Consider the following 22,347-nt stretch of genomic DNA (forward strand, 5'->3'; position numbering starts at 1 on the left):
GTACAAGCAATTAAATGCACTTAAAACACATAAAACTGTTAAAATATCATACAGCAACCCACAATTCACTCTTTAAAACTTTAAGGCCTTTCTATTCAGATAATGTATGTCTATTTCTCTGAGGAGTTTTATTCCCCTTCCTGTGTTTTTCTTAGCCATTGGCGTCTACATTGTTTTATATGAAACAATATGTACTGTTATTTTTATTGTGTATTTAGTTATTAGTATTATATTTGTTCCAAAGTGCTCGTATATGTGTGTGTGTGTGTGTGTGAGAGAGAGAGAGCTTACTGCTATTTACTGGATATGTTGTGATACATTTGGGGCATTATCCAATGCAGTGGTTCTCAACCTGTGGGTCCCCAGGTGTTTTGGCCTACAACTCCCAGAAATCCAAGCCAGTTTACCAGCTGTTAGGATTTCTGGGAGTTGAAAGCCAAAACATCTGAGATCCACAGGTTGAGAACCACTGCCCTATAGAAAAGTGATGGACAGATAAATGAAGACATATGAAGGGTCTGATTGTTTCTACCTGAAAATAAGTAGGATGTAGGTGATAACGGCTTTTGTTATGCACTTGTTTAAGCATTTCTTCTTTCTTTGTTTTTCCCACATGATGTTTATTGAATTTTGATAAAAATAAGAGATGCATTATTAAACAAAAACATAAATTAAGTAATAAACCTTTGAAAGACGAAATGCTATATACAATCCTCCATTGTTAATATAAGGACAGATGTTTGAACTGAGATGGATGCAGACTTCTTTCTCTTCACGAACATTTACAAAAAACAGAAACTACATATTTCCTTTTTTCAAAATTCTCTCATTAAAAATGCTGATTTGGTCAATAAGAAAACAGAAGAGTAGCTTGTTTGAATGGATGAGTCAGGCTTTTTTTCTTTTTAACTTTCTCAAACTGTTTTTCATAATGTATTTCTTGGAAGATGGAAAGTTTCTATACAGTAGGGCCAGCATTGGCTCAGGGTTCAACCCAGTACAGATTCAAAACAGAAGCAATGGCTAGCCCTGGACATTTTTTTGAGGAAATTATTATCTAATGGTGCACCAAAAGAAGCATTCCTTTTAGAAACCAAAATTGAGTGCTCCATTTTAATTCATCTGTTCAAACTGAGTCTAAACTGTGTGACACTCTTATCAAATAAGCCCTTACCTATTAAAAAGACACCTGCTGAACCTGGTTGAGAATGGTTGGCTGCTGGGCTGAGACTTAATTACTTTTAGTTTGGAAGTGATTTTATGATACTTTACCAAACTTCTTGTTATAAGGTAACATACAAAAATAAAAACAAGGTGACATCAGTGTTAGGACTGCCTCAAAATCAGGAAAAAAAAACCATGGGTGTTTTCAAAGCAGTTATTACTGTATTCTAAACGAAAAACTACTGATATTGCATTGCCCATACCTTTTTTGTGTGTATCAAAATGGTTCTTAAGATAAGTTAGCTATGATTTTATTGCTGTTGTCTACATCTCTTTTATAACAGTTTTGCTATTGCCAGAACAAATTGTTGCATTTGCTAAAATTAATACAAATTTCAAATATTCTTTAGCTAGGATTCTGTTCAGTTCATGTTATCTTCTCTCTTTTCTGCACAAAAATTCAGCGCTACCACCAAGCTAGACATGGCATTTTTCAATAAATATATGGCATAAACAAATGAAATCAGATCAGATTTGGTTCTGGCCTGGCCTATATTTAATCACATCATTTTCTGTAGCAATGAACCTGAAATCTTTTTCTCCATTACACTCTTCTCCTATAAAGTTCAGGCTTATTAAACATAGCAAGAAACATTTCATTTGTGAGAGTATGGTTCTGGGTGCAGCTACACCGTAGAATTAATGAAGTTTGACACCACTTGAACAGGTATAGCTAAATGCAATGATATCATGGAAATTGTAATTTTACAAGTTCTTCAAGAACCTGTTAAAACAAAGAAACACAGATGTCCCCCAAACATTAGTCACAAATCTTTGCCACTATATATTTTTTTAAAAAACCACTTTTGAAAAGGTCTTTCAGGATAACTGGTATAAAGAACAGGCCTGTGATATTTCACTGTCTGGGAATTAATATTGGATAACATTCCTCTTTTCTCACACATTTGCCTAACTGCCCTTCTCATCTGGCAAAGTCATCTGCCTCTCTATGTGCTTCTCTGTATTCTCACCTGCATCTTCTCTTTGTAGAGCTTCCGGTCAATCTGAGCCCGGAGACCCCAGACCGCTGGGCCCTTGCCCTTGTTTAGCACTTTGTAATGCACTCCAGACTGGTCACAGATCCTAGCACAAAGGCCATCCAAGGCATCCACTTCTCTCACCAGATGTCCTTTCCCAATTCCACCAAAGGAAGGGTTGCATGACATCTGTCCTGGACAGGATGAAAAGTAAAGGAAAACATGATAAACAAGCTATTGGAAGTGTCTCTGTACCCAGAAGCAAAATCATTTCAGTGGCAGTGGCCCAAAGGACCCTGTGGATCTTAGTACTGATGTAATCATTTTGCGGCTGGCTCCAGGAATATAGTCAGTTTCTCTCATCCTGCTTGTTCCCCTTGAAGCATTGAGTGGCTGGGTAGAGGCAATGAGGTAAATCCAGGAGAGGTTAAACCTGGCATAGTTCTAGAAGAGGAACTACTACACTTTGGTGAATCATACAGAACTGCAGCAAGCTATAAATTGGTAGCATTTATCAATATGCAAATTGCTTCAATTTAAAAAGATGTGATTAGTATTTAGTGGGGGCACCTGTTAACATATGAACATCCAGGAAGGATGAAAACGATTTCTTTGAAAACTGATTTTTGTTATACAAATACCTGCCTAAAAGTGTAACTATTAGGTCTTTTTGGTAGTCTCACCCATAGTACAAACACTGACCAACAGCATTACAGCCAAGAAGCTCTTTAATGCTGTTGATGTGGGGTCTAGTGACTTATATGGAGACTGAACAACAGCAGCCAGCAGAGCAAAAGCACAAGGGAACCCTTGCCAAACTCATGCACTGAAGAGAACCACTCCCATGTTATGGCAGCTACAATGGATCATCATGATCATCTTTATTTTTTAACCCACCCTCTCCCCCCAAAAGGACTCAGGGTGACTTCCAAAGGCGAAAAATAGCAAACATTCAATGCCACGTGCAATAACACAATAAAACAGACAGTTAAAAATAAACAAATTAAACACCTTGGCTAAAACATATATAAATCACAAGAATCATAAATAACACGTTGAACAGTTAAAATATCTATAAAAATGTGGCTTGTTTTTTTCCAGGCAAAATAAAGTGCTGGTTATTACCTTTAAAGCCCTAAATGGTTTGGGCCAGACTATTTGGCTGACCACATCTCTGTATACAAGCCTGCCCGGGCACTGTGTTCAGCAGATGAGGCCCTGCTCTCTGTCCCAACCCGATCTCAGGTACGGCTGATGGAAACGAGAGAAAGGGCCTTCTTCGCAGTCGCCCTCCACCTCTGGAACTCCCTCCCTAAGGAAATCAAAATGGCCCCCTCCTTGCTTGCTTCTTAAAAACAATTAAAACTTTATTAGGCTTGTAAGCATACAGAGAGGAGGAAGTATGAAATATTCAGCATAAACAAAATGGTTTGGAAGATAGAAATGGTTGCTATTCTGGTTTATATCCTTTAAATTTTCATGTTTTTAATTTTGTTATTAATCTAACAATTTTAAATCTGGTTGTATTAGTCTAGTTAAAATGTAATTTTAGTGTGGTGGGATGTAAACAAAGTTTTTAAAAATTATTCTTTTGCAAGTGGTAAACCTGAGAGTTACTATTTAAAATAGATCTAACTCATAATATACCATGAATTGATACTGAAATTCAGTAATTAAAATCAAATACAGATAAACTTAATGTAGCAATTTTACTGTATAATAAAAAGTGATTTTATTGTATTATAGACATTACTTTTTATTTAAAGTATTAGACAAAGGTAAAGGTTTTTCCTTGACATTAAGTCTAGTTGTGTCTGAGCCTGGGGGGTGGTGCTCATCTCCATTTCTAAGCCTCATCCGTAGACATTCAAGGTCATGTGGTCAGCATGATTACATAGTGCAAGGTTACCTTCCCACAGAAGCAGTACCTATTGATCTACTCACATCTGCATGTTTTCAAACTGCTAGGTTGGCAGAAGCTGGGGCTAACAGTGAGACCTCACCCCGCTCCCCGGATTCAAACTGCCAACCTTTGTCATCAAGTTCAGCAAATCTGCTATGCCACCAGTGAACTAGTGTGGTCCTCCAGATGCCAATGGACTGCAACCCACATCACTGGAAGTGCTAGTTAAAGCTGATGGAACCTGCAGTCCAACATCTGGCAGACAAAACTGTCTCCACTCCTGTTATATGCCAAGAAATATTATTTCAGTAGGCATACGATGGAGCAAAATCTCTGACTCAGGTAAAAGTTTTTCCCTGACATCAAGTAAAGTCATGCTCGACTCTGGGGGTTGGTGCTCATCTCCATTGATAAGCCAAAGAGCCGGCGTTGTCCATAGACACCTCCAAGGTCATGTAGCCAGCACGACTGAATGAAGTACTGTTACCTTACTGCTGAAGCAGTACCAATTCACAGTTGCATATTTTTGAACTGCTAGGCTGGCAGAAGCTGGGGCTAACAGAGGGAGCTCACCATACTCCCCGGATTCGAACCACCAACCTTTTGGTCAGCAAGTTCAGCAGCTCACTGCACCACTGGGATATCACTTCCAAGTTCAGCCCTATTTCTGTATCCCATGTTGGCCATAGAGTTGCACCCTATTGAGAACCCGAGTGCTGCATAAGCAAAGTAAATGCCTAATGCTATATACTACATGTGAATTAAAGGCATGAACATAAGCAATAGTCTTACACATTATAGCTGTGATGGGATTCAACCCCTTCCGTTTGGTACTGGGTTCAAGCTGCTGAGGGGTGATATTTCTATGATGTTTTTAAAAATTATATTACTTTTTTAATTTTTTGGCTGGTTGTTTGAGAGTTCTGGTTGCAGATAACTGGAAGGCTAGCGTATATAATTTTTTTAAAAGTTAATATAGCTTTTGTAAGGGCGCCCCATGCAGTCATGCCGGCCACATGTCCTTGGAGGTGCCTACGGACAACGCCGGCTCTTCGGCTAAGACATGGAGATGAGCACCAACCCCCAGAGTCGGACACGACTGGATTTAATGTCAGGGGAAAACCTTTACCTTTAACCTCTATCTTTTGTGACTATAGCTAGTCTGGAAGATGACAAAAGAGTCAAGGATTCCCTAAGGCTGCAGTAGGATGTATGATGGTGCCTGGAACCCACAGGTTTCATAGTATGAGGGACCCCTGGTGCATCCTTTACCGATGGCGCCCGCCTTGTGCGTCACCAGCAGGGTCCTGACTCCGCCCCTCGCGGCGGCCGCCGCCGCTTCCGCACCCGCGTGCCCGCCGCCGATGACGACCACGTCATACGTCACTCCGCTGACGTCACCCCGGGCCGAGGAGGATTCCTTCCTTGCGCCCTGGAACCAGGCTCTGGAGATCGGGGCCGCCGCTAAGCGGCCTCCCAACCTGCCGCTGCCCAGCGACAGCATCGGGCGGCCGGGCAGGCTCTGAAACGCGAGGGAAGGAAGCTGTCGCACTCTCTCTACCAATCGTGGAGTCTTGTGGGTGCCGCCATCTTGACTACTACGATTGGAAGGGGGGGGGGGGGGAAATGCTTACAAAGAGCGCATGCGCAGTAGCGAACGTGAAGGAAAGTAATGCCCACACGGAAAGCGGCGAGACTCCTTGCGCATGCGTACTAGCCATCGTTTTCCGACTCCCGAAGAAAGGAGAATTGCAGTCTATGTATTGTCGAAGGCTTTCATGGCTGGAATCACTAGGTTCTTGTGGGTTTTTTCGGGCTATAGAGCCATGTTCTAGAGGCATTTCTCCTGACGTTTCGCCTGCATCTATGGCAAGCATCCTCAGAGGTAGTGAGGTCTGTTGGAATTAGGACAATGGGTTTATATATCTGTGGAATGACTGGGGTGGGCAAGGAGCTCTTCCCTGCTGCAGTTAGGTGTGAATGTTTAGCTGATCACCTTCATTAGCATTTGAAGGCCTGCCTGAGCCTGGGAAAATCTCTTGCTGGGAGGTGTTAATCTGTGCCTGGTTGTTTCCTCTCTGTTGTTTTGCTGTTGTAATTTTAGAGTTTTAGATTAACACCTCCCAGCAAGAGAAGACTACACAGACAAGCCATTGAAATCCACAAGCATGTGGACAATTTCAACAGAAAGGAAGAGACCATGAAAATGAACAAAATCTGGCTACCAGTATTAAAAAACTCTAAAATTATAACAGCAAAACAGCAGAGAGGAAACAACCAGGCACATCTTAACACCTCTCAACAGAACATTTTCCCAGGCTCAGCCAAGCCTTCAAATGCTAATGAAGGTGGTCAGCTGAAACATTCACACCTAGCTTCAGCAGAGAGCTCTTTGCCCCACCCCAGCCATTGTCCTATTTCCAACAGACCTCACTACCTCTGAGGATGCTTGCCATAGATGCAGGCGAAACATCAGGAGAAATGCCTCTAGAACATGGCTCTATAGCCCGAAAAAACCCATAAGAACCTAATTGCAGTCTAACTTTTGCGCATGCGTAGTCGCCGAAGACAGGGTAATACTAATCCCTGCACAGAACGGACACTAGCAAAAGTGTACCTTTCCCCCCCAAAGACCAAGGAAAGGGTGTTTCTTGTTCTGAACGCGGTGTGAATTGTGTGCATGCGCCCAGTCGCAAGTGTCGTGTCTCCAAATTCAATAAAAGGGAAGGGCACAGATTCCAGGGCGAGGTAATTCTGCGCATGCTCGCGAAACACTTGCGGTTATTAAGAGAAGGGCAAGAAGATTACACTTCACATTCTGGAACTACATTAAGTGTTGCACCGTTTTTGTGTGTCTGTCTCTTGTGCATTAGTAGTGTGGCAGCATTCTGTGATAGCAGCCAATAGTGAAAGGACCAAGGCAGAGACATCTCCAGCTCATCCCCTGTTTGGGTATCAGCCAGCACGTCAACGACTTAAATCTAGACATAGTTTTCTAAGATCTACAGAGACACTCGCTGGAACACCTCAGCAAGCGAGAGTCCAAAAGTGGCAGGCTCAAACCCAGAACCTCAACCAATGGCTGATACCAAATGAGAGACTCCCCCTGGGCACACAGAAGACTGGGCGACTTGGAAGGCGCAGACAGGACTGTGCTCTGGCACCACGAGATGCAGAGCCAACCTTCAGAAATGGGGCTACAAAGTGGAATCCTCGTCATGCGAATGTGGAGAGGAGCAAACCACTGACTTATAACAGGAGGAATAAGAGTAATGAGGACTTTCTAGAAAAATGGAAGTTGGCCACGGCATATCTGAATAGAGAGTCAGTAATATAGAGGAGCTCCATTAGGAATTTAGGTTTACCATGAATAAGGATAGATAAATAGGCTTAAAGGCTTCATAGTGTTTCGGTGCGGGAAGTCATGGTGAAGGGTGCACGGGTGTGGGGATGAGGGTTTAGTTTGTTCAGGATAGGGGTTTTGGGTTGAGTGTAAGGGCTGGGGTATGTGTGTAAAATGCCATGTGCTGATTTCCTGAATGTTATGAAAAAAATTAATATTAAGCTCTGACTGAAAGCAGTGGAAAACAGCCAGAAATTGCAAGTCTATGTGTATTAAGATATGTAAATGATAATAATTTGTACATAACATCAAAATTAACTGATTGATTGAATAAGGTAGATAGGCATGTATACGTCAAAAATATTGGTACCTGATTATATTTGATTTGCCATGGTTTGCTTTTCTGTTATGTACCATAATCAAAATAAACAGTTTTAACAAAAAAAAACAACAAAAAAACCACTGACCACCTGCTGCAATGCAACCTGAGCCCTGCCACATGCACAATGGAGGACCTTCTTGCAGCAACACCAGAGGCACTCCAAGTGGCCAGATACTGGTCAAAGGACATTTAATCAACTACCAAACTCACAAATTTTGTATTTTGTCTGTTTGTTTGCTTTGTTCTGTTAGAAATGTAATATAATTTGACTGGTTGTCCTGACACAACAAATAAATAAATAAATAATGTGATAGGGAAAACAGAAATGAGACTGCAGGGCTGCAGGACTGTTCCCACAATTATGTGGATCTCTAACGACCCTTGCACACAGCCCTATAACCCAGAATATGAAGGCAGATCATCCACCATATCTGCTTTGAACTGGAATATCTGAGTCCACATTGCCATATAATCCAGTTCAGTGTGGAGTTTATACAGTTGTGTGGAAGGGGCCCAAGATGAGCCTTTACTCAGGTAACATTCATTCATATTTCTCAGGGTACATCAACACTACAGAATTAATGCAGTTTGACACTACTTTTACTGCTGTCAATCACTGTCATTGAATCCTGAGGAACCAGCATTCTTTGGCAGAGAAGGATAAAGACCTTGTAAAATTATATCTCCAATTATTCTCTAGAATTGAGCCACGGCAGTTAAAGTTGAGTCAAACTGCATTATTCATTTATTTTTAAATCCTTTATATTCCACCCTTCTCACCCCAAAGGGGACTCAAGGCGGAGCACAACATACAAACAGCAACATTCAATGCCGGGACATGAATGTTAATTAGATGAAGCCCATGTTACTCATGCATCAACAATGGATGGAGGTGTGTGTGTGGAAAATGTGAGCCTGAAGCTCTTTTCTATGTGTTGTTGTTGTTGTTGTTGTTATTATTATTATTATTATTGATTGTAAGGTAAAGATAAAGGTTTCCCCTTGACATTAAGTCTAGTTGTGTCTGACTCTGGGGGTTGGTGCTCATCTCCACTTCTAAGCTGAAGAGCTGGCATTGTCCGTAGACTGCATGGAGCGCCGTTACCTTCCTGCCAGAGTGGTACCTATTGATCTACTCATATTTGCATGTTTTCTAACTGCTAAGTTGGCAGAAGCTTGGGTTAACTGATGTATTTTGGGGTCGGCCTCTTGTAAGCCACACCAAGTCCTGCGGGGTATAAATAAAGGTTTATTATTATTAACAGTGGGAGTTCACCCCACTCCCCAGATTTGAATCACCAACCTTTTGGTCAGCAAGCTCAGCAGCTCAGTGCTTTAACAAAGGGGCTCAAAGTGCCATGACATAAAAGCATTAGCACAGAATTTAAAATATAGAAAATATACAAAACTTAAAACAGAATTAAACACAAACTGCACTAAAAAATCAGTGAAAATCTGTTTTTCCATTCACAGGAGTAGTGAGAAGAGGTTTAATGTGTATATCAAATAATTCAGCCCTTATTCTGAACTACTGAGTTAATATTTGGTTCTCCATGTTTCTTTCAGTTCAACAGCCATTCAGAGTAACTACACTGAAATGAATTATATAGCAGTGTAGCAGATACTGTAATCCAGTTTAAAGCAGTCAATCTGCATTCAGAAACTGGATTATATGGCAGTGTGGATCTATTCTATCCTAAGAAGCCCTGCTCTAGATTTCATCACCACAAAAGCTGGGCGGGATGTCAGCCATTGCTTACATAAGAAGTTTTGTTTCCTTGTCACACATTTAATCGCAGACATTTCCCCAACACTTCCTTCAGAAACATGTGGCTTGCTGACTAAAGTCACCTGTTTGTGGGTGAGATATTTTTGGATTTCTTTGCCAAAAGAGATCCAAAATTACTCATTGGGGCAGGCATGGGCAAACTTGGGCCCTCCAAGTGTTTTGGATTTCAACTCCCACAATTCCTAACAGCCCTCATCTGTTAAGGAAGGGGCCTGAGGCTTTCAGGAATGGTGGGAGTTGAAGTACAAAACACCTGGAGGGAGGGCCCAAGTTTGCCCCTGCCTGCATTAGGGTCATTTAGAAATGAAAAATAATAGGTTTGGTTTGCAAAGAAACCAAGAAAGTGGCGTGTTGGTCTTGTCCCCTTTGTGTATAGGGCTTAGATGGGAGGCAGGCGTGCTTCCCGAAACCATATGACAGGCTGAGACAAATCAGTCATACCAGTTTCATGCGATAGATACAATAGGAAAAAAAATGACTGGATAGAGTTTTATTTGTATTAGTCTTACAAATATTTTAAAGAGAAGAACTGTGAGAGAGTGATTACTGAGGCAACTGGGTTTTAAAACTTGTATATTTTCTCTTCCCCACTTCCCATCCAGGGGTCATATGTTGGGAAGCTGGAAAGTTTTGCCTACTATAATCACAGAGTTCAAGGAGACCTTGTGGGCCATCCAGTCTAACCCTCTGCTAAGAAGCAGGAAAATCGCATTCAAAGCACCCCCGACAGATGGCCATCCAGCCTCTGTTTAAAGCCTCCAAAGGAAGAGCCTCCACCACACTCCAGAGCAGAGAGTTCCACTGCTGAACAGCTCTCACAGTTAGGAAATGCTTCCTCATGTTCAGGTGGAATCTCCTTTCCTGTAGTTTGAAACCATTGCTCCGCATCCTAGTCTCCAGGGCAGCTGAAAACAAGCTTTCTCCCTCCTCCCTATGACTTCCTCTCACATATTTTTATATGACCCTCATCATGGTCATTCCTGGAAAGGAAAGTACAGGTATACCTTAAGGTGCAATTTATACTGTAGAATTCATGAAGTTTGACACCACTTTAACTGCCATGGCTCAATGCTATGGAATTGTGGATGTTGTTATGTTCCAAGGACTGTAGCTTTCTCTGCCAAAGAGTGCTGGTGCCTCACTAAACTACAGAATCCCATAATTACATAGCACTGTTACTGTACCTGAATGGTAATTGGGAGCAGCGCCCCAAATACTTTACCAAGCATGGAAGAACAGCAAAGCGGAGAAAAACGGAAATCATGTAAACCTCCTCTGTCAGCTCCAGCTCCTCATACGGGGAAATGAGAGAAGCCTCCCACAAGGATGGTAAAACATCAAAACATCCTGGTGTCACCTGAGCAACATCCTTGCAGATGGCCAATTCTCTAACACCAGAAGCGACTTGCAGTTTCTCAAATTGCTCCTGACACCGGGGGGGGGGGGGGGGCAAAATGGTAAACAAAGGCAGGTGTGGAAGATTTCGATAGTGATTTTTTTTTTACTTTTGCTTAATGAAAACCAGAGTTTATTCCCTGTGCTGTAAGCAGAAAAGGTGGCATGTCATTAGAGGTTGAGCGTCTCTTGTCCCAAATGGCGAAGATTGAAAATATGTCATAATCCACATTCATTCAAATAGGTGGCTGTAGCGATACTTTGGGTCCCTAATCATTCAGTGTGCCCAAACTTTATTTCATGACCAAAGTGATTTAAAACATTGTGTCTAAATCGACCTTCAGGCTGGATGTAGATTTGGGTCTCATCTTCAAGGCATGTCATTATTATACATATAGTCAAATATTGCTAATGCAAAATGTACAAAAAAAAAATCTGGTCCCAAACATTTTGGATAAAGGACTCTTCAGCTTGTACTAATGAGCCATCAAAATCCAAGATATCTCAGGAGTTGAGCAGGGAGTGCCTGTGAATGCTCAAAAACAGGGGAATTCCAGACAAGAATCTATCAGGGCCAGCTAACACCGCCCAAGAAAGGATTCCTCCAGGCAGCATCCAGCCAGACCTTGAAGCTGCAAGGCCATTAAATGCCTTGATTAAGGTGGCCAATTGCAACATTTATGCTTGCCTCAAGCAGACAAGAGTTCTTTCTCCCACCCTGGACATTCCCACTTGCCTAGTTTCCAACAGACCTCACAACCTCTGAAGATGCCTGCCATCGATATGGGCGAAACATCAGGAGAGAATGCTTCTGGAACATGACCAGACAGCCCGGAAAACTCACAGCAACCCAGTGATTCCGGCCATGAAAGCCTTCAACAATACATCTCGGGGGGAAAACTTATGGGCGGTTAGGAATGGTGAGAGTGGCAGTCCAAAAGACCGGGAGGGCCGAAGTTTGCCCCTGCTTGCCCTACCTTCCTCGAGGTTGGCAGGCGAAAGTGGGGAAGCTCAAAGCGGGGGCGTGTGTTGTATTGCTGGAGGGAATGCCCTCCCCAAAAGGAAAGCCGAGCTCCTCACTTACGGTTTCGTTTCTCGGGAGGCCAAACCCCAGCTAACCCGGATCCCGGCCCCTTCGGAGGCGTTCCGGTCTCGCTGGGCTCCGGCGTCGCGTCCCCGCGCTTTGATTTTCCTGGCGGGAAGCGAAGCCATGGAGCCAGGCGCCGCCGGGAGAAGGAGGAAGAGCGGGATGAAGGAGGAGGAGAAGGAGGAGGAGAAGGAGAGGAAAGCGGCCCCGACGGAGAGGGCAGCAGGGGCGCCGAAGGGTGCCACACAAGGGCCGAAGGGGAGGAAGCAAGGCGAGGGCCAGAAGGAGAAGAAGGGCGGCGGCAAGGAGAAGGGGATGGAGAAGAGCGGGAAGAAGGAGAAGGAGGAAGAAGCGGCCCCGATGGAGAGAGCGGCGAAGGGAGCCACCCAAGGGCCGAAGGGGAGGAAGGGAAGCGAGGGCCAGAAGAAGGGCAGCATTGGTGGCGGCGAGGAGAAGGGGATGGAGAAGAAGAAGAAGGAAGAAGCGGCCCCGACGGGGAGGACGGCGAAGGGAGCCCCAGAAGGGCTGAAGAGGAGGAAGGGAGGCGAGGAACAGAAGAAGGGGATGGAGAAGAGCGGGAAGAAGGAGGGAGAAGGGGCCCCGACAGAGAGGGCGGTGAAGGGAGCCCCAGAAGGGCCGAAGAGGGGCAAGGGAGGCGAGAGCCAGAAGGAGAAGGGCGGCGGCGAGGAGAAGGGGATGGAGAAGAGCGGGAAGGAGGAGGAGGAGGAGGAGGAGGAGGAGGAAGCGGCCCAGACGGGGAGGGCGGCGAAGGGAGCCACAGAAGGGCCGAAGGGGAGGAAGCGAGGCGAAGGCCAGGAGAAGAGCGGGATGGAGAAGAGCGGGAAGGAGAAGGGGGAAGAAGCGGCCCCGACGGAGAGGGCGGCGAAGGGAGCCACACAAGGGCCGAAGGGGAGGAAGGGAGGCGAGAGCCAGAAGGAGAAGAAGGGCGGTGTGGGCGGCATGGAGGAGAAAGGGATGGAGAAAGAGGAGGTGACCGCGGCCCCGACGGCGCGGGATGCAGAAGGGCCGAAGGGGAGGAAGGGAGGCGAGGGCTCGAAGGAGAAGGTGGGCGGCGGCGAGGAGGAGGAGAAGGCGCCCGAGAAGAAGCGCCCTTCCCGAGCCAAGGATGAAGGGGAGGCGGCGTCGAGGGCCGAGGCGCCTCCCGCTCCTCCTTGGGCTCTCCTTCCCGTCCTCCGCCGGGTGCTGGAGAGGCTCCGCCTGAGCAAGGAGGCGCGCAGCGAGGCTGCCGAGCAGGTCAACCGGCTCCGGGACCGGCTCCTGTCTGCCGTCAGGAAGGCGCCCTGCTTCAAGGCCGTCGAGTTCTTCAGCTCCGGCAGTTACTACGAGCGAGTCAAGGTACGGACCCATTCCCGCCACCCGCCTGCCCTGCCCGGCTTCATCGCACCCACGCTCTCCCACAGATTCCTAGGCTGTTAGGAATGGTGGGAGTCCAAGTCCAAGCTTGCCCCTGCCTGCTCGATTTTTAAATGAAACACTAGCTTGGGTAACTGATGTTGCCCAGGTTATTTGAAAAAAAAAATCATTTAAAGAAAACTGTACAAAATGCATAAGGTTGTGAGTGAACTATAAATCACACCACACCAGGTGAACCCTGAGAAACTCCCATCAATACTTAAAGTGTGTTGTGTTGGGTAAGTTTGCTCTGGATGCATCATCGGTGGGGTTCACTGTGCTTTCTGGCTGAAGGGTAAACTACAACTCCCACTAGAGTGAGTCAGTCCCCTCAAAACCCTCCAGTAGGTTGCATTTGTCATAGGGATTCTGTGTGCCAAGTTTGGTCCACATCCATCATCAGTGGAGGTCACCGTTTCTCTGATTGTGGGTGAACTACAACTCCCAGAAAGGAAGATTGGTCCCCCATCCCCCCAAACCCCTCCAGTAATCAGATTTTGGCATAGCAGGTGTGTGCCAAGTTTGCTCCAGATCCACAGTGCTCTCTAGATGTAGGTGAACTACAACTCCCCCAAATCAAGGTGAATTTCTCCTAAAATCTCCAGCATCTCTGTGCCAAGTTTGGTCCAATTCCCTTTTTGGTGGTGTTCAGAGTGCTCTTTGATTGCAGGTGAATTATACATCCTAGTAGGTTGTTGTAGGTTTTTTCGGGCTATATGGCCATGTTCTAGAGGCATTCTCTCCTGACATTTCGCCTGCATCTATGGCAAGCAACCTCTGAGGATGCTTGCCATAGATGCAGGCGAAACGTCAGGAGAGAATGCCTCTAGGGCATGGCCATATAGCCCAAAAAAACCTACAACAACCCAGTGATTCCAGCCATGAAAACCTTTGACAATACATATAAATCCCAGTACCTACCACTCCCTCCAAAACCCACCAGCATTCAAATTTGGGTATATCAGGTATGCATGCCAAGTGTGGTCCAGCTCCATCGTTGGGTTCAGAGTGCACTCTGTTCATAGCTCATGTAGGTGAACTACAACTCCTATAAATCCCTCAAAAGACCTCTAGTATTTTTGTTGGTCATGAGGGTTCTGCGTGCCAAGTTACTTCCCGATCCATCCTTGCTGGAGTGGAGAGTGCGCTTGGATTGCAGTACTTACAACTCCTATAAATCAAGGTGAATTCCTCCCAAAGCTCTCCAGTCTTTCTCACTGGTCATGGGAGTTCTCTGTGGCAAATGTGGTCCAGGCACATTATTGAAGGGGGTCACAGTGCTCTGCCTTGATGCAAGATGAACTACAACTTCCATCCTTTTGAGTCAGTCTCTTAAACCCTTGTTCAATTGCTGATCAATTCCTCAGTTTGCTGTGCGCCATTGATAATAATAGGAAAGGATTAAGGGAGAGGCAGTTGGCAGAGCCATGCAAATTCCAAACCAATGGAGAGAGAAAGGAAACCTGGGATGTGGTGCTCACTGTAACCTGCAGTGTCGCTGGAGGGAGGCCTATTGGTGTTTCCTCTGTAGTGGGAGTTATAGCTGTTTGTAGTGACTGGAGAATTTATAAGTGGACACCCCTAACACATACACATTTTAACTTTTATTATGTGTATAGATTTATCACAAAAGGAGGGGAGACAAGAGAAGGAAAAGGAAAAAAAATGGAGATAATAGATTAATTATTGGTAAATTGCATCTTGACAAATGTGTTATGTGGCCAGGAGAAAACAACATTTTCTGTTGGTCATGGGGGTTCTGTGTGATAAATTTGGCCCAGTTCTATCATTGGTGGGGTTCAAATTGCTCTATGATTGTAGGTGAACTATAAATCCCAGCAACTACAACTCCCAAATGTCAAGTCTATTTTCCCCAAACTCCATCACTGCTCACATTTGAGCATATTGAGTATTTGTGCCAAGTTTGGTCCATCAGTGTTTGAGTTCACAGTGCTCTCTGGATGTAGTTGAACTACAACTCCAAAACTCAAGGTCAATGCCCACCAGACCCTTCCAGTATTTTTCTGTTGGTCATGGGAGTTCTGTTGGTGGGGTTCAGAATCTATAAATCCCCGCAACCACAACTCCCAAATGACAAAATCAATCCCAACCTCACCAGTATTCACATTTGGGTGTACTGGATATTTGTGCCAAATTTTGTCAATTCATAACAGTAAGAAAATTACAGTTATGAAGTAGCAATGGAAATAATGTTATGGTTGGGGTTCACCACAACATGAGGAACTGTATTAAGGGGTCGTGGCATTAGGAAGGTTGAGAACTTATAGTACAAATGCATACAGTCCATTTTTAAGAACTTTCCCTAATAGCTCCTGAAGGCCAGATCTGTCAAACTTCTCTTTCTCAAGGTTTTGTTTCCACTAGCCCATGTAGTCTTGTTGTGTCCCATAACAACCCTCACTATTTACCCCTACATAAGTCCTTTTTAGTTAGAGGGATTGATATTTTATGTACAGTTTCTGGGGGATCAGTCTAGACAGCCTCTTTGCATTGGAAGCCTCCTTTGCTCTGCCCATTTAAGAATCTCCTCAGGGGCAGAGATTCACGCAAGGCACTTCTGGTTCTTGGAAGAGTCAGCCTTTTTGTGTCTGGAAGGTGAAGAGAGAGGAAGGCTGGAAGGTTGACAAAATAGTTTGTTCAGTCGGAGCTGTTTGAGCTGTATTCGTCCAGTCAGAGTTAAATATTGAGACCATCTTAGAGGCAACTGAACACTATACAAGAAAGAGACAAAAAGAATAAATAAATATTCAAGCGCATCTATTCAGCCAAAACTGTGTCTATCTCTCAAAGACTTTACTTCTCCTCATAAAGACTTTGTAGTGAGACTCAAAAGAAAAGTCTAAAATTCCTGTCAGTTAATATATTCATGTTTGATTCAACCATAAAGTCTCTGATCTCTTTCCTGCGCAGCCACTTCACCTTCCAAGTAGTTAAGATAGTGTGGGGGCAGAACAAGCCTTCAATTCTCCCGCTCTCTGCATATACATGCATAAACTCATTCATATGTATACCTGTATATGTACTTCTATAATTTCTATCTCATTATAGAAAGTTTGCAGACGACACCAAATTGGGAGGGATAGCCAATAGTCCAGAGGACAGGAGCAGGATTCAAAACGATCTTGACAGATTAGAGAGATGGGCCAAAGCTAACAAAATGAAGTTCAACAGTGACAAATGCAAGATACTCCACTTTGGCAGGAAAAACGAAACGCAAAGATACAGAATGGGGGACGCCTGGCTCGAGAGCAGTACGTGTGAAAAAGATCTTGGAGTCCTCGTGGACAACAAGTTAAACATGAGCCAACAATGTGATGTGGCGGCAAAAAAAGCCAATGGGATTTTGGCCTGCATCAATAGGAGCATAGTGTCTAGATCTAGGGAAGTCATGCTACCCCTCTATTCTGCTTTGGTTCGACCACACCTGGAATATTGTGTCCAATTCTGGGCACCACAATTCAAGAGAGATATTGACAAGCTGGAATGTGTCCAGAGGAGAGCGACTAAAATGATAAAGGGTCTGGAGAACAAGCCCTATGAGGAGCGGCTTAAGGAGCTGGGCATGTTTAGCCTGAAGAAGAGAAGGCTGAGAGGGGATATGATAGCCATGTATAAATATGTGAGAGGAAGCCACAGGGAGGAGGGAGCAAGCTTGTTTTCTGCTTCCCTGGAGACTAGGACGCGGAACAATGGCTTCAAACTACAAGAGAGGAGATTCCATCTGAACATGAGGAAGAACTTCCTGACTGTGAGAGCCGTTCAGCAGTGGAACTCTCTGCCCCGGAGTGTGGTGGAGGCTCCTTCTTTGGAAGCTTTTAAACAGAGGCTGGATGGCCATCTGTCAGGGGTGATTTGAATGCAATATTCCTGCTTCTTGGCAGGGGGTTGGACTGGATGGCCCATGAGGTCTCTTCCAACTCTTTGATTCTATGATTAATATTATGTGTTTTCTTCTATTATAGTTTCTTAACATCATCTGATTTGAACTGGATTATATGAGTCAGCACTGCCATATAATCCAATTCAAAGCAGATAATCTGGATTTTATATGGCAGTGTAGAAGGGGAAAATAGACTTGACATTTGGAAGTTGTAGTTGCTGGGATTTATAGTTCACCTACAATCATAGAAGAGGCTATAACTATCAACATATGTTAGTATAAATGTTGTGACAGGACTGTTACCACCTGAATGATCATACTTTTTATGGTGTGCCTTTTCTTTTACTGTCTTGGAGACGGGACACATAGTAACTCCACTTTTGTTTCCTTGACTTATAGATATGTAGCCCAGATGAGTTCGATATTATGTTTAAAATTCCTAAAGTAAGACTGGAACTGGAACCCTGTGAAGTTGTCACTTCTTCTGGTGCCTTTTATTATGTAAAGCTGAAACGAGATCCTGCCAATAAGGAACTCAATCAGTTTTGTGATGATAATGAACAACTTTCATCTTCACGTATGCTTTTGAAACTAAGGAACATTATTATAGATGAAGTAAAGAAAATGGCAGGTAAATACAAATTACCCTTTTATATTTCATAGGGGTTGTTTCCTGAAAAAGTTTATTACAACTTTTGATTGTAGACTGGGAGTCATACTTTGCACATTCTGGTCATTCGGTGTGACATATTTATTTTCAGGCTGCATGAAAGTTTACCAAACGCAGTGCTTTTGTCTACAGAAACTGGCTAATTTTGGGAGAGGGGGCACTGCAAGATTTTGCCGGTGGATTGTTTACTTATCATAATTTATTTTCATTTAGGCAGTACTGAGAAAAGCTTTTTGAATCTAACTCCCTTACCACTCAATGTGAGGCTTATTTCTGAGCAGACTCATATAAGATGGCAATTTTGGTTGTTTTTGTTTTTGTTTTAATAGTATTGACTGTACTAGTGGTAGGTAGCAAAGATTGCTTTGGCTGTTACCATTCTATCTCCTTGGGAGCTCTAGAATTGTGTTAGCCAATACTAACTGGAACAGGCATTTTCTTTGATTTAGTGCAGGAGAAAACTGAGCAGAAAAAGTCTTATATGCCATCAGTTACTGAATAGAGGGGAGGATGTCCCCAGTCTGCTGAGAGGGGGTGGTTATGTAGAAAGTAAGCCATTTGATCAGTGAGATGTGGCTCCAGCAACATCCGTTTAATAGTGCCTTCTAGAGAACCAAAATATATCCAGGTAAATTAAAACATGTTCTAAGGCAGAGCAAAAGCTATCCATTTTACTTCACACAGAATAAAATCCTATGTTAAAGTAATGGTATTCCCCATAGTAACCTATATATGAGAGCTGGACTAAAAGGAAGGCTGAGCAAAGGAAGATACACTTTTGAACTGTGGTGTTGGAGGAAAATTCTGAGAGTGCCTTGGACCACGAGAAGATCAAATCAGTCCATACATACTCCAGGAAACAAAGCCCGACTGCTCACTGGAAGGCTATTAGAGGCAAAAGTGAAGTCCTTTGGCCACATAATGAGAAGACAGGAAAGCTTGGAGAAGATAGTGATGCTGGGGAAAATGGAAGGAAAAAGGAAGAGGGGCCAACGAAGGGTATCCTTGAAGTGACTGGCTTGACCTTGAAGGAGCTGGAGGTGGCCACGGCCAACAGGGAGCTCTGGCATGGGCTGGTCCATGAGGTCCCAAAGAGTCGGAAGCGACTGAATGAATAAACAGCAACAAACATTCTGGAATAAAGGGCTCTGTGAAAGGGCCCCGAGTGGAAAAGTTTAAAATTGTTGTTTTCTCCCTTCCCTTCTTCTGCTTTTTTGCTATTAACAGATATGAACATTTCTGTAGAGAAAAAGAGGCCTGGATGCCCAGCAGTAACTGTTCTCATTGGAAGTCCTCCTTCTGTTATATCAGTAGACATCATTCTTAGTTTGGAATTTCATCATCCCAAGTGGTGTTCCAGTACAGAGAATGGCATGGGCATTGAAGAATGGATGGGAACAAAAGTAAAGAAGTCTTTGCGATCTGAACCACTCTACCTTGTGCCCAAAAACGTTAAAGATGGAAAGTGCTTTATAGGTATGAAAAAAAATCTCTTTCTCTTTGATGTTGTTTGGATTTTGTCATACACAATGACAAAGGGTTTCAGATTTAAATCACAACTGCCCCTCTCTGCAACCTAGTCAAGCATGCATTTTGCACAATAGGAAAAGGATGCTTATGCAGAGCCAGGGACAGGCCTGTAGCCAGGATTTTGTTTCGGGTGTGTGTGTGTGTGTGTGTGTGTGTGTGTGTGTGTGTGTGTGGCTGAGTCTGAGTGAAAGAGGGTCTACACTAACAAACCTTTTGTATCGCTACCCCAATACCCCCATGCATATGGGATATATTGAGCATGGTGATCAGATCATGATATGAATAAACATAACAGTTCAAATAATGTACCAGTAAGGCCTTCTTGCGGACCACCATGAGAAGGCTGAGCTACATGCCTGGCCAGGGAAAGGATGAAAGTAGAGAAGACTAGATACTGCCATATTTTTTCAACGGTTGTGTAATGTTAGAATGAGGTTACTGTATTAGATCATTCCTGCTACTAAGCACAACAGTTTAATAGAACTGTCTAGGGTTCCTTCTATTCCTAGGGTCTAGGGTTCCTTCTATTCCTTATTAAAGAAATGTATAAAATATTCTGGGGAGAAATGGCTCAATCATCACAATGGGACTGACCCTCACTGACATAAAACAGAACCTTTTATCAAATATTTTTAAAAAATACTTCTGATAAAGTCCAAAAACAATATTTCATTTTTTTAAAAACCTAGATAATACCTGGCGACTTTCTTTCTCAAACATTGAGAAGATGCTGCTTCAAAATCATGGTCAAACAAAGACGTGTTGTGAAATCAAGGGAGAGAAATGCTGCAGGTTAGTATCTAACCACCGTTACCCCCAGGGATGTATAACCACCACCTAAACCAGTGGCTCTCAACCTGTGGGTCCCCAGATGTTTTGCCCATCAACTCCCAGAAATCCCAACAGCTGGTAAACTGGCTGGGATTTCTGGGAGTTGTAAGCCAAAACACCTGGGGACCCACAGGTTGAGAACCATTGACCAAAACTATTCCGCCCTGATTTTTATCTCCACGCCAAAGAGCTAGACTTGATTAAGATGGAGAGAAATGCTCATGCCAGAGGTGCTTAGAAAGCAATATGCCAAGCCAAGACTGGAACTGGCGTTCAAAGCTTTAAAGGAGAATACAAACTGTGGCAAAGAAACTTGGATGCTAGCATAGGTACCCCGTGTTGCCTGGGTTATTTTGTAATGCTATTTATTAGAAATGGTTATTGTTTGGATTGTATTAATGGTCCCATTAAAAATTGCATAACCATATAATGGGACCACTTATAAAACCATACAGCTGATGGGGTGCAACTCCTTCCTGTCGAAGACCTTCTCAGGCTGTAACAATTGTTTTGTATGTTTAAATGTATTTTATAATTCTATTTAAATGTTTATTTTAACTGTACATTGTTTGAAGGCATTGAATAGTTGCCTAAGCGTAAGCTGCTTTGAGTCCTGTGAAGAAAGGCAGGGTAGAAATATTATAAATAAATAAATAATCATCAGATCCAGATCTGGCTGGCTGTAACTCCCATTACCCCGAGATCTGGCACGGTGAAATTTTCATCAGCCCTAGATCTGTCTGATGTTGCTCCTATTAGCTCTAGATCCATGTGAGTGAAAGCTGAGGGTATGCTCCTCAGATGGGAGTTTTTTTTTTTTTTGCTGAGCTGCAACTCCCATCATCCCCAGGCTGTGCAGTGAAGGGGTGAGCCATCTGATTAGTTAGAAGAGGGATCCCTTCAGTCGTGGGTGGGACAAACCAGAAACAAAACTTGATATGATCACCAAGTTGAGGATCGTGAGTTGTGTTTGCTGTGTAAGTCAGCAGTTAACCCCTATTTGTAATCTTTTGAGTCATGGCCTGTCTGTCAACAATAAACCCAGGAATCAGGGTTTTCACATGGTATGCCTTTCCACTTCTGGTTTACCTGTCTTGTATCGTGGAAGAGAATAAGCTGTCTGCTCATTAACAATAAACAAGAAGGCGGCGACAGTTCTCGCTTACTGTGTACAGGTGTAGCTATTTTTTTTCTAAAGAACTTCCTGTCTTACTCAGTGCTCAGGTGAAGGCAGAAGTTCAGTTAAACTCGCAATCAACTTTGAATTCAGTTGGCCCTCCATATCCACAGTGGTTTGGTCCTGGACTTGCCAGACACAAAAAATGCCCCATATGTATATTACTTGGCATGATTAAATGGTGGCGACTTGAGTGTGGATCCACTGCACTTTGGAATAGCCTATGTCCCTATCAAACCAGTTCCCAGCATGATGTGTTAGAAATTACTTATCTCACCATATTCTTTCATTATTTCCCAACAGGAAAGATTGTCTCAAGCTTCTGAAGTATTTATTGTGGCAGCTTAAAACAAAACATGAAAACAGAAATCAGTTTGAGAAATTCTGTTCTTATCATGTCAAAACTGCCTTTTTCCACGCATGTGTCAAATGGCCCAAAGACAGCAACTGGCTTCTTGCAAACCTTGATGAATGTTTCAACAGATTATTGAATTATTTTCTCGATTGCCTCAAAGAAGCTAAGCTACCACTCTTTTTTATACCTGAATTTAACTTTTTCTCTGAAGAGAGGATTGACAGGACAAAGCGTAATGCACTTGTAAAAACCATTGAAAAGGAAATAAACAATAGATTTCCTATGTTTAACTAATTCATAAAAAGTGTTAATGAAACTGTAAGTAAATCTTTTTAAGCTTGAAATCTAAACACAGAACACAGGAAGAGCT

The 22,347-nt window shown here is 43.5% G+C and overlaps 2 protein-coding genes across 4 annotated transcripts in view; one reads left to right on the plus strand and one right to left on the minus strand.

Annotated features, from left to right (window-relative positions):
* MTO1 (mitochondrial tRNA translation optimization 1) overlaps positions 1 to 12,326 on the minus strand; it is a 26,617-nt gene extending 14,291 nt beyond the window's left edge. The window contains exons 1-2 of one of the 3 annotated variants that reach the window (XM_060752911.2): positions 12,098 to 12,326; positions 2,196 to 2,395 (exon numbers count right to left, since the gene is read on the minus strand). In XM_060752911.2, the coding sequence (XP_060608894.2) occupies positions 2,196 to 2,390 (195 nt within the window). In that variant the 5' untranslated portion in view covers positions 2,391 to 2,395; positions 12,098 to 12,326. Of the gene's footprint in view, positions 1 to 2,195; positions 2,396 to 3,326; positions 5,157 to 5,376; positions 5,713 to 12,097 lie in introns of those variants that run through there. The other 2 variants (XM_060752909.2, XM_060752910.2) reach the window with 2 other exon arrangements.
* CGAS (cyclic GMP-AMP synthase) lies at positions 11,879 to 22,334 on the plus strand. Its single transcript, XM_060752908.2, has 5 exons — positions 11,879 to 13,456; positions 17,814 to 18,045; positions 19,312 to 19,560; positions 20,304 to 20,406; positions 21,926 to 22,334. The coding sequence occupies exons 1-5, from the start codon at positions 11,879 to 11,881 to the stop codon at positions 22,269 to 22,271; spliced, it is 2,508 nt and encodes an 835-aa protein (XP_060608891.2). The 3' UTR covers positions 22,272 to 22,334.
* Positions 22,335 to 22,347: the final 13 nt, after the last annotated feature.

The sequence above is a fragment of the Anolis sagrei genome, chromosome 1 (assembly GCF_037176765.1).
Source record: "Anolis sagrei isolate rAnoSag1 chromosome 1, rAnoSag1.mat, whole genome shotgun sequence".
In the NCBI taxonomy this organism is placed as follows: domain Eukaryota; kingdom Metazoa; phylum Chordata; class Lepidosauria; order Squamata; family Dactyloidae; genus Anolis; species Anolis sagrei.

Excerpts from the sequence above, each read along its gene's own strand:
- CGAS (XM_060752908.2), top strand. The coding sequence starts at position 11,879 with ATGAAAGCCTTCAACAATACATCTCGGGGGGAAAACTTATGGGCGGTT. Across the intron at positions 18,046-19,311 it reads TGAAGTAAAGAAAATGGCAG|ATATGAACATTTCTGTAGAG; the intron begins GTAAATACAAAT and ends TGCTATTAACAG. Across the intron at positions 19,561-20,303 it reads AGATGGAAAGTGCTTTATAG|ATAATACCTGGCGACTTTCT; the intron begins GTATGAAAAAAA and ends TTAAAAACCTAG.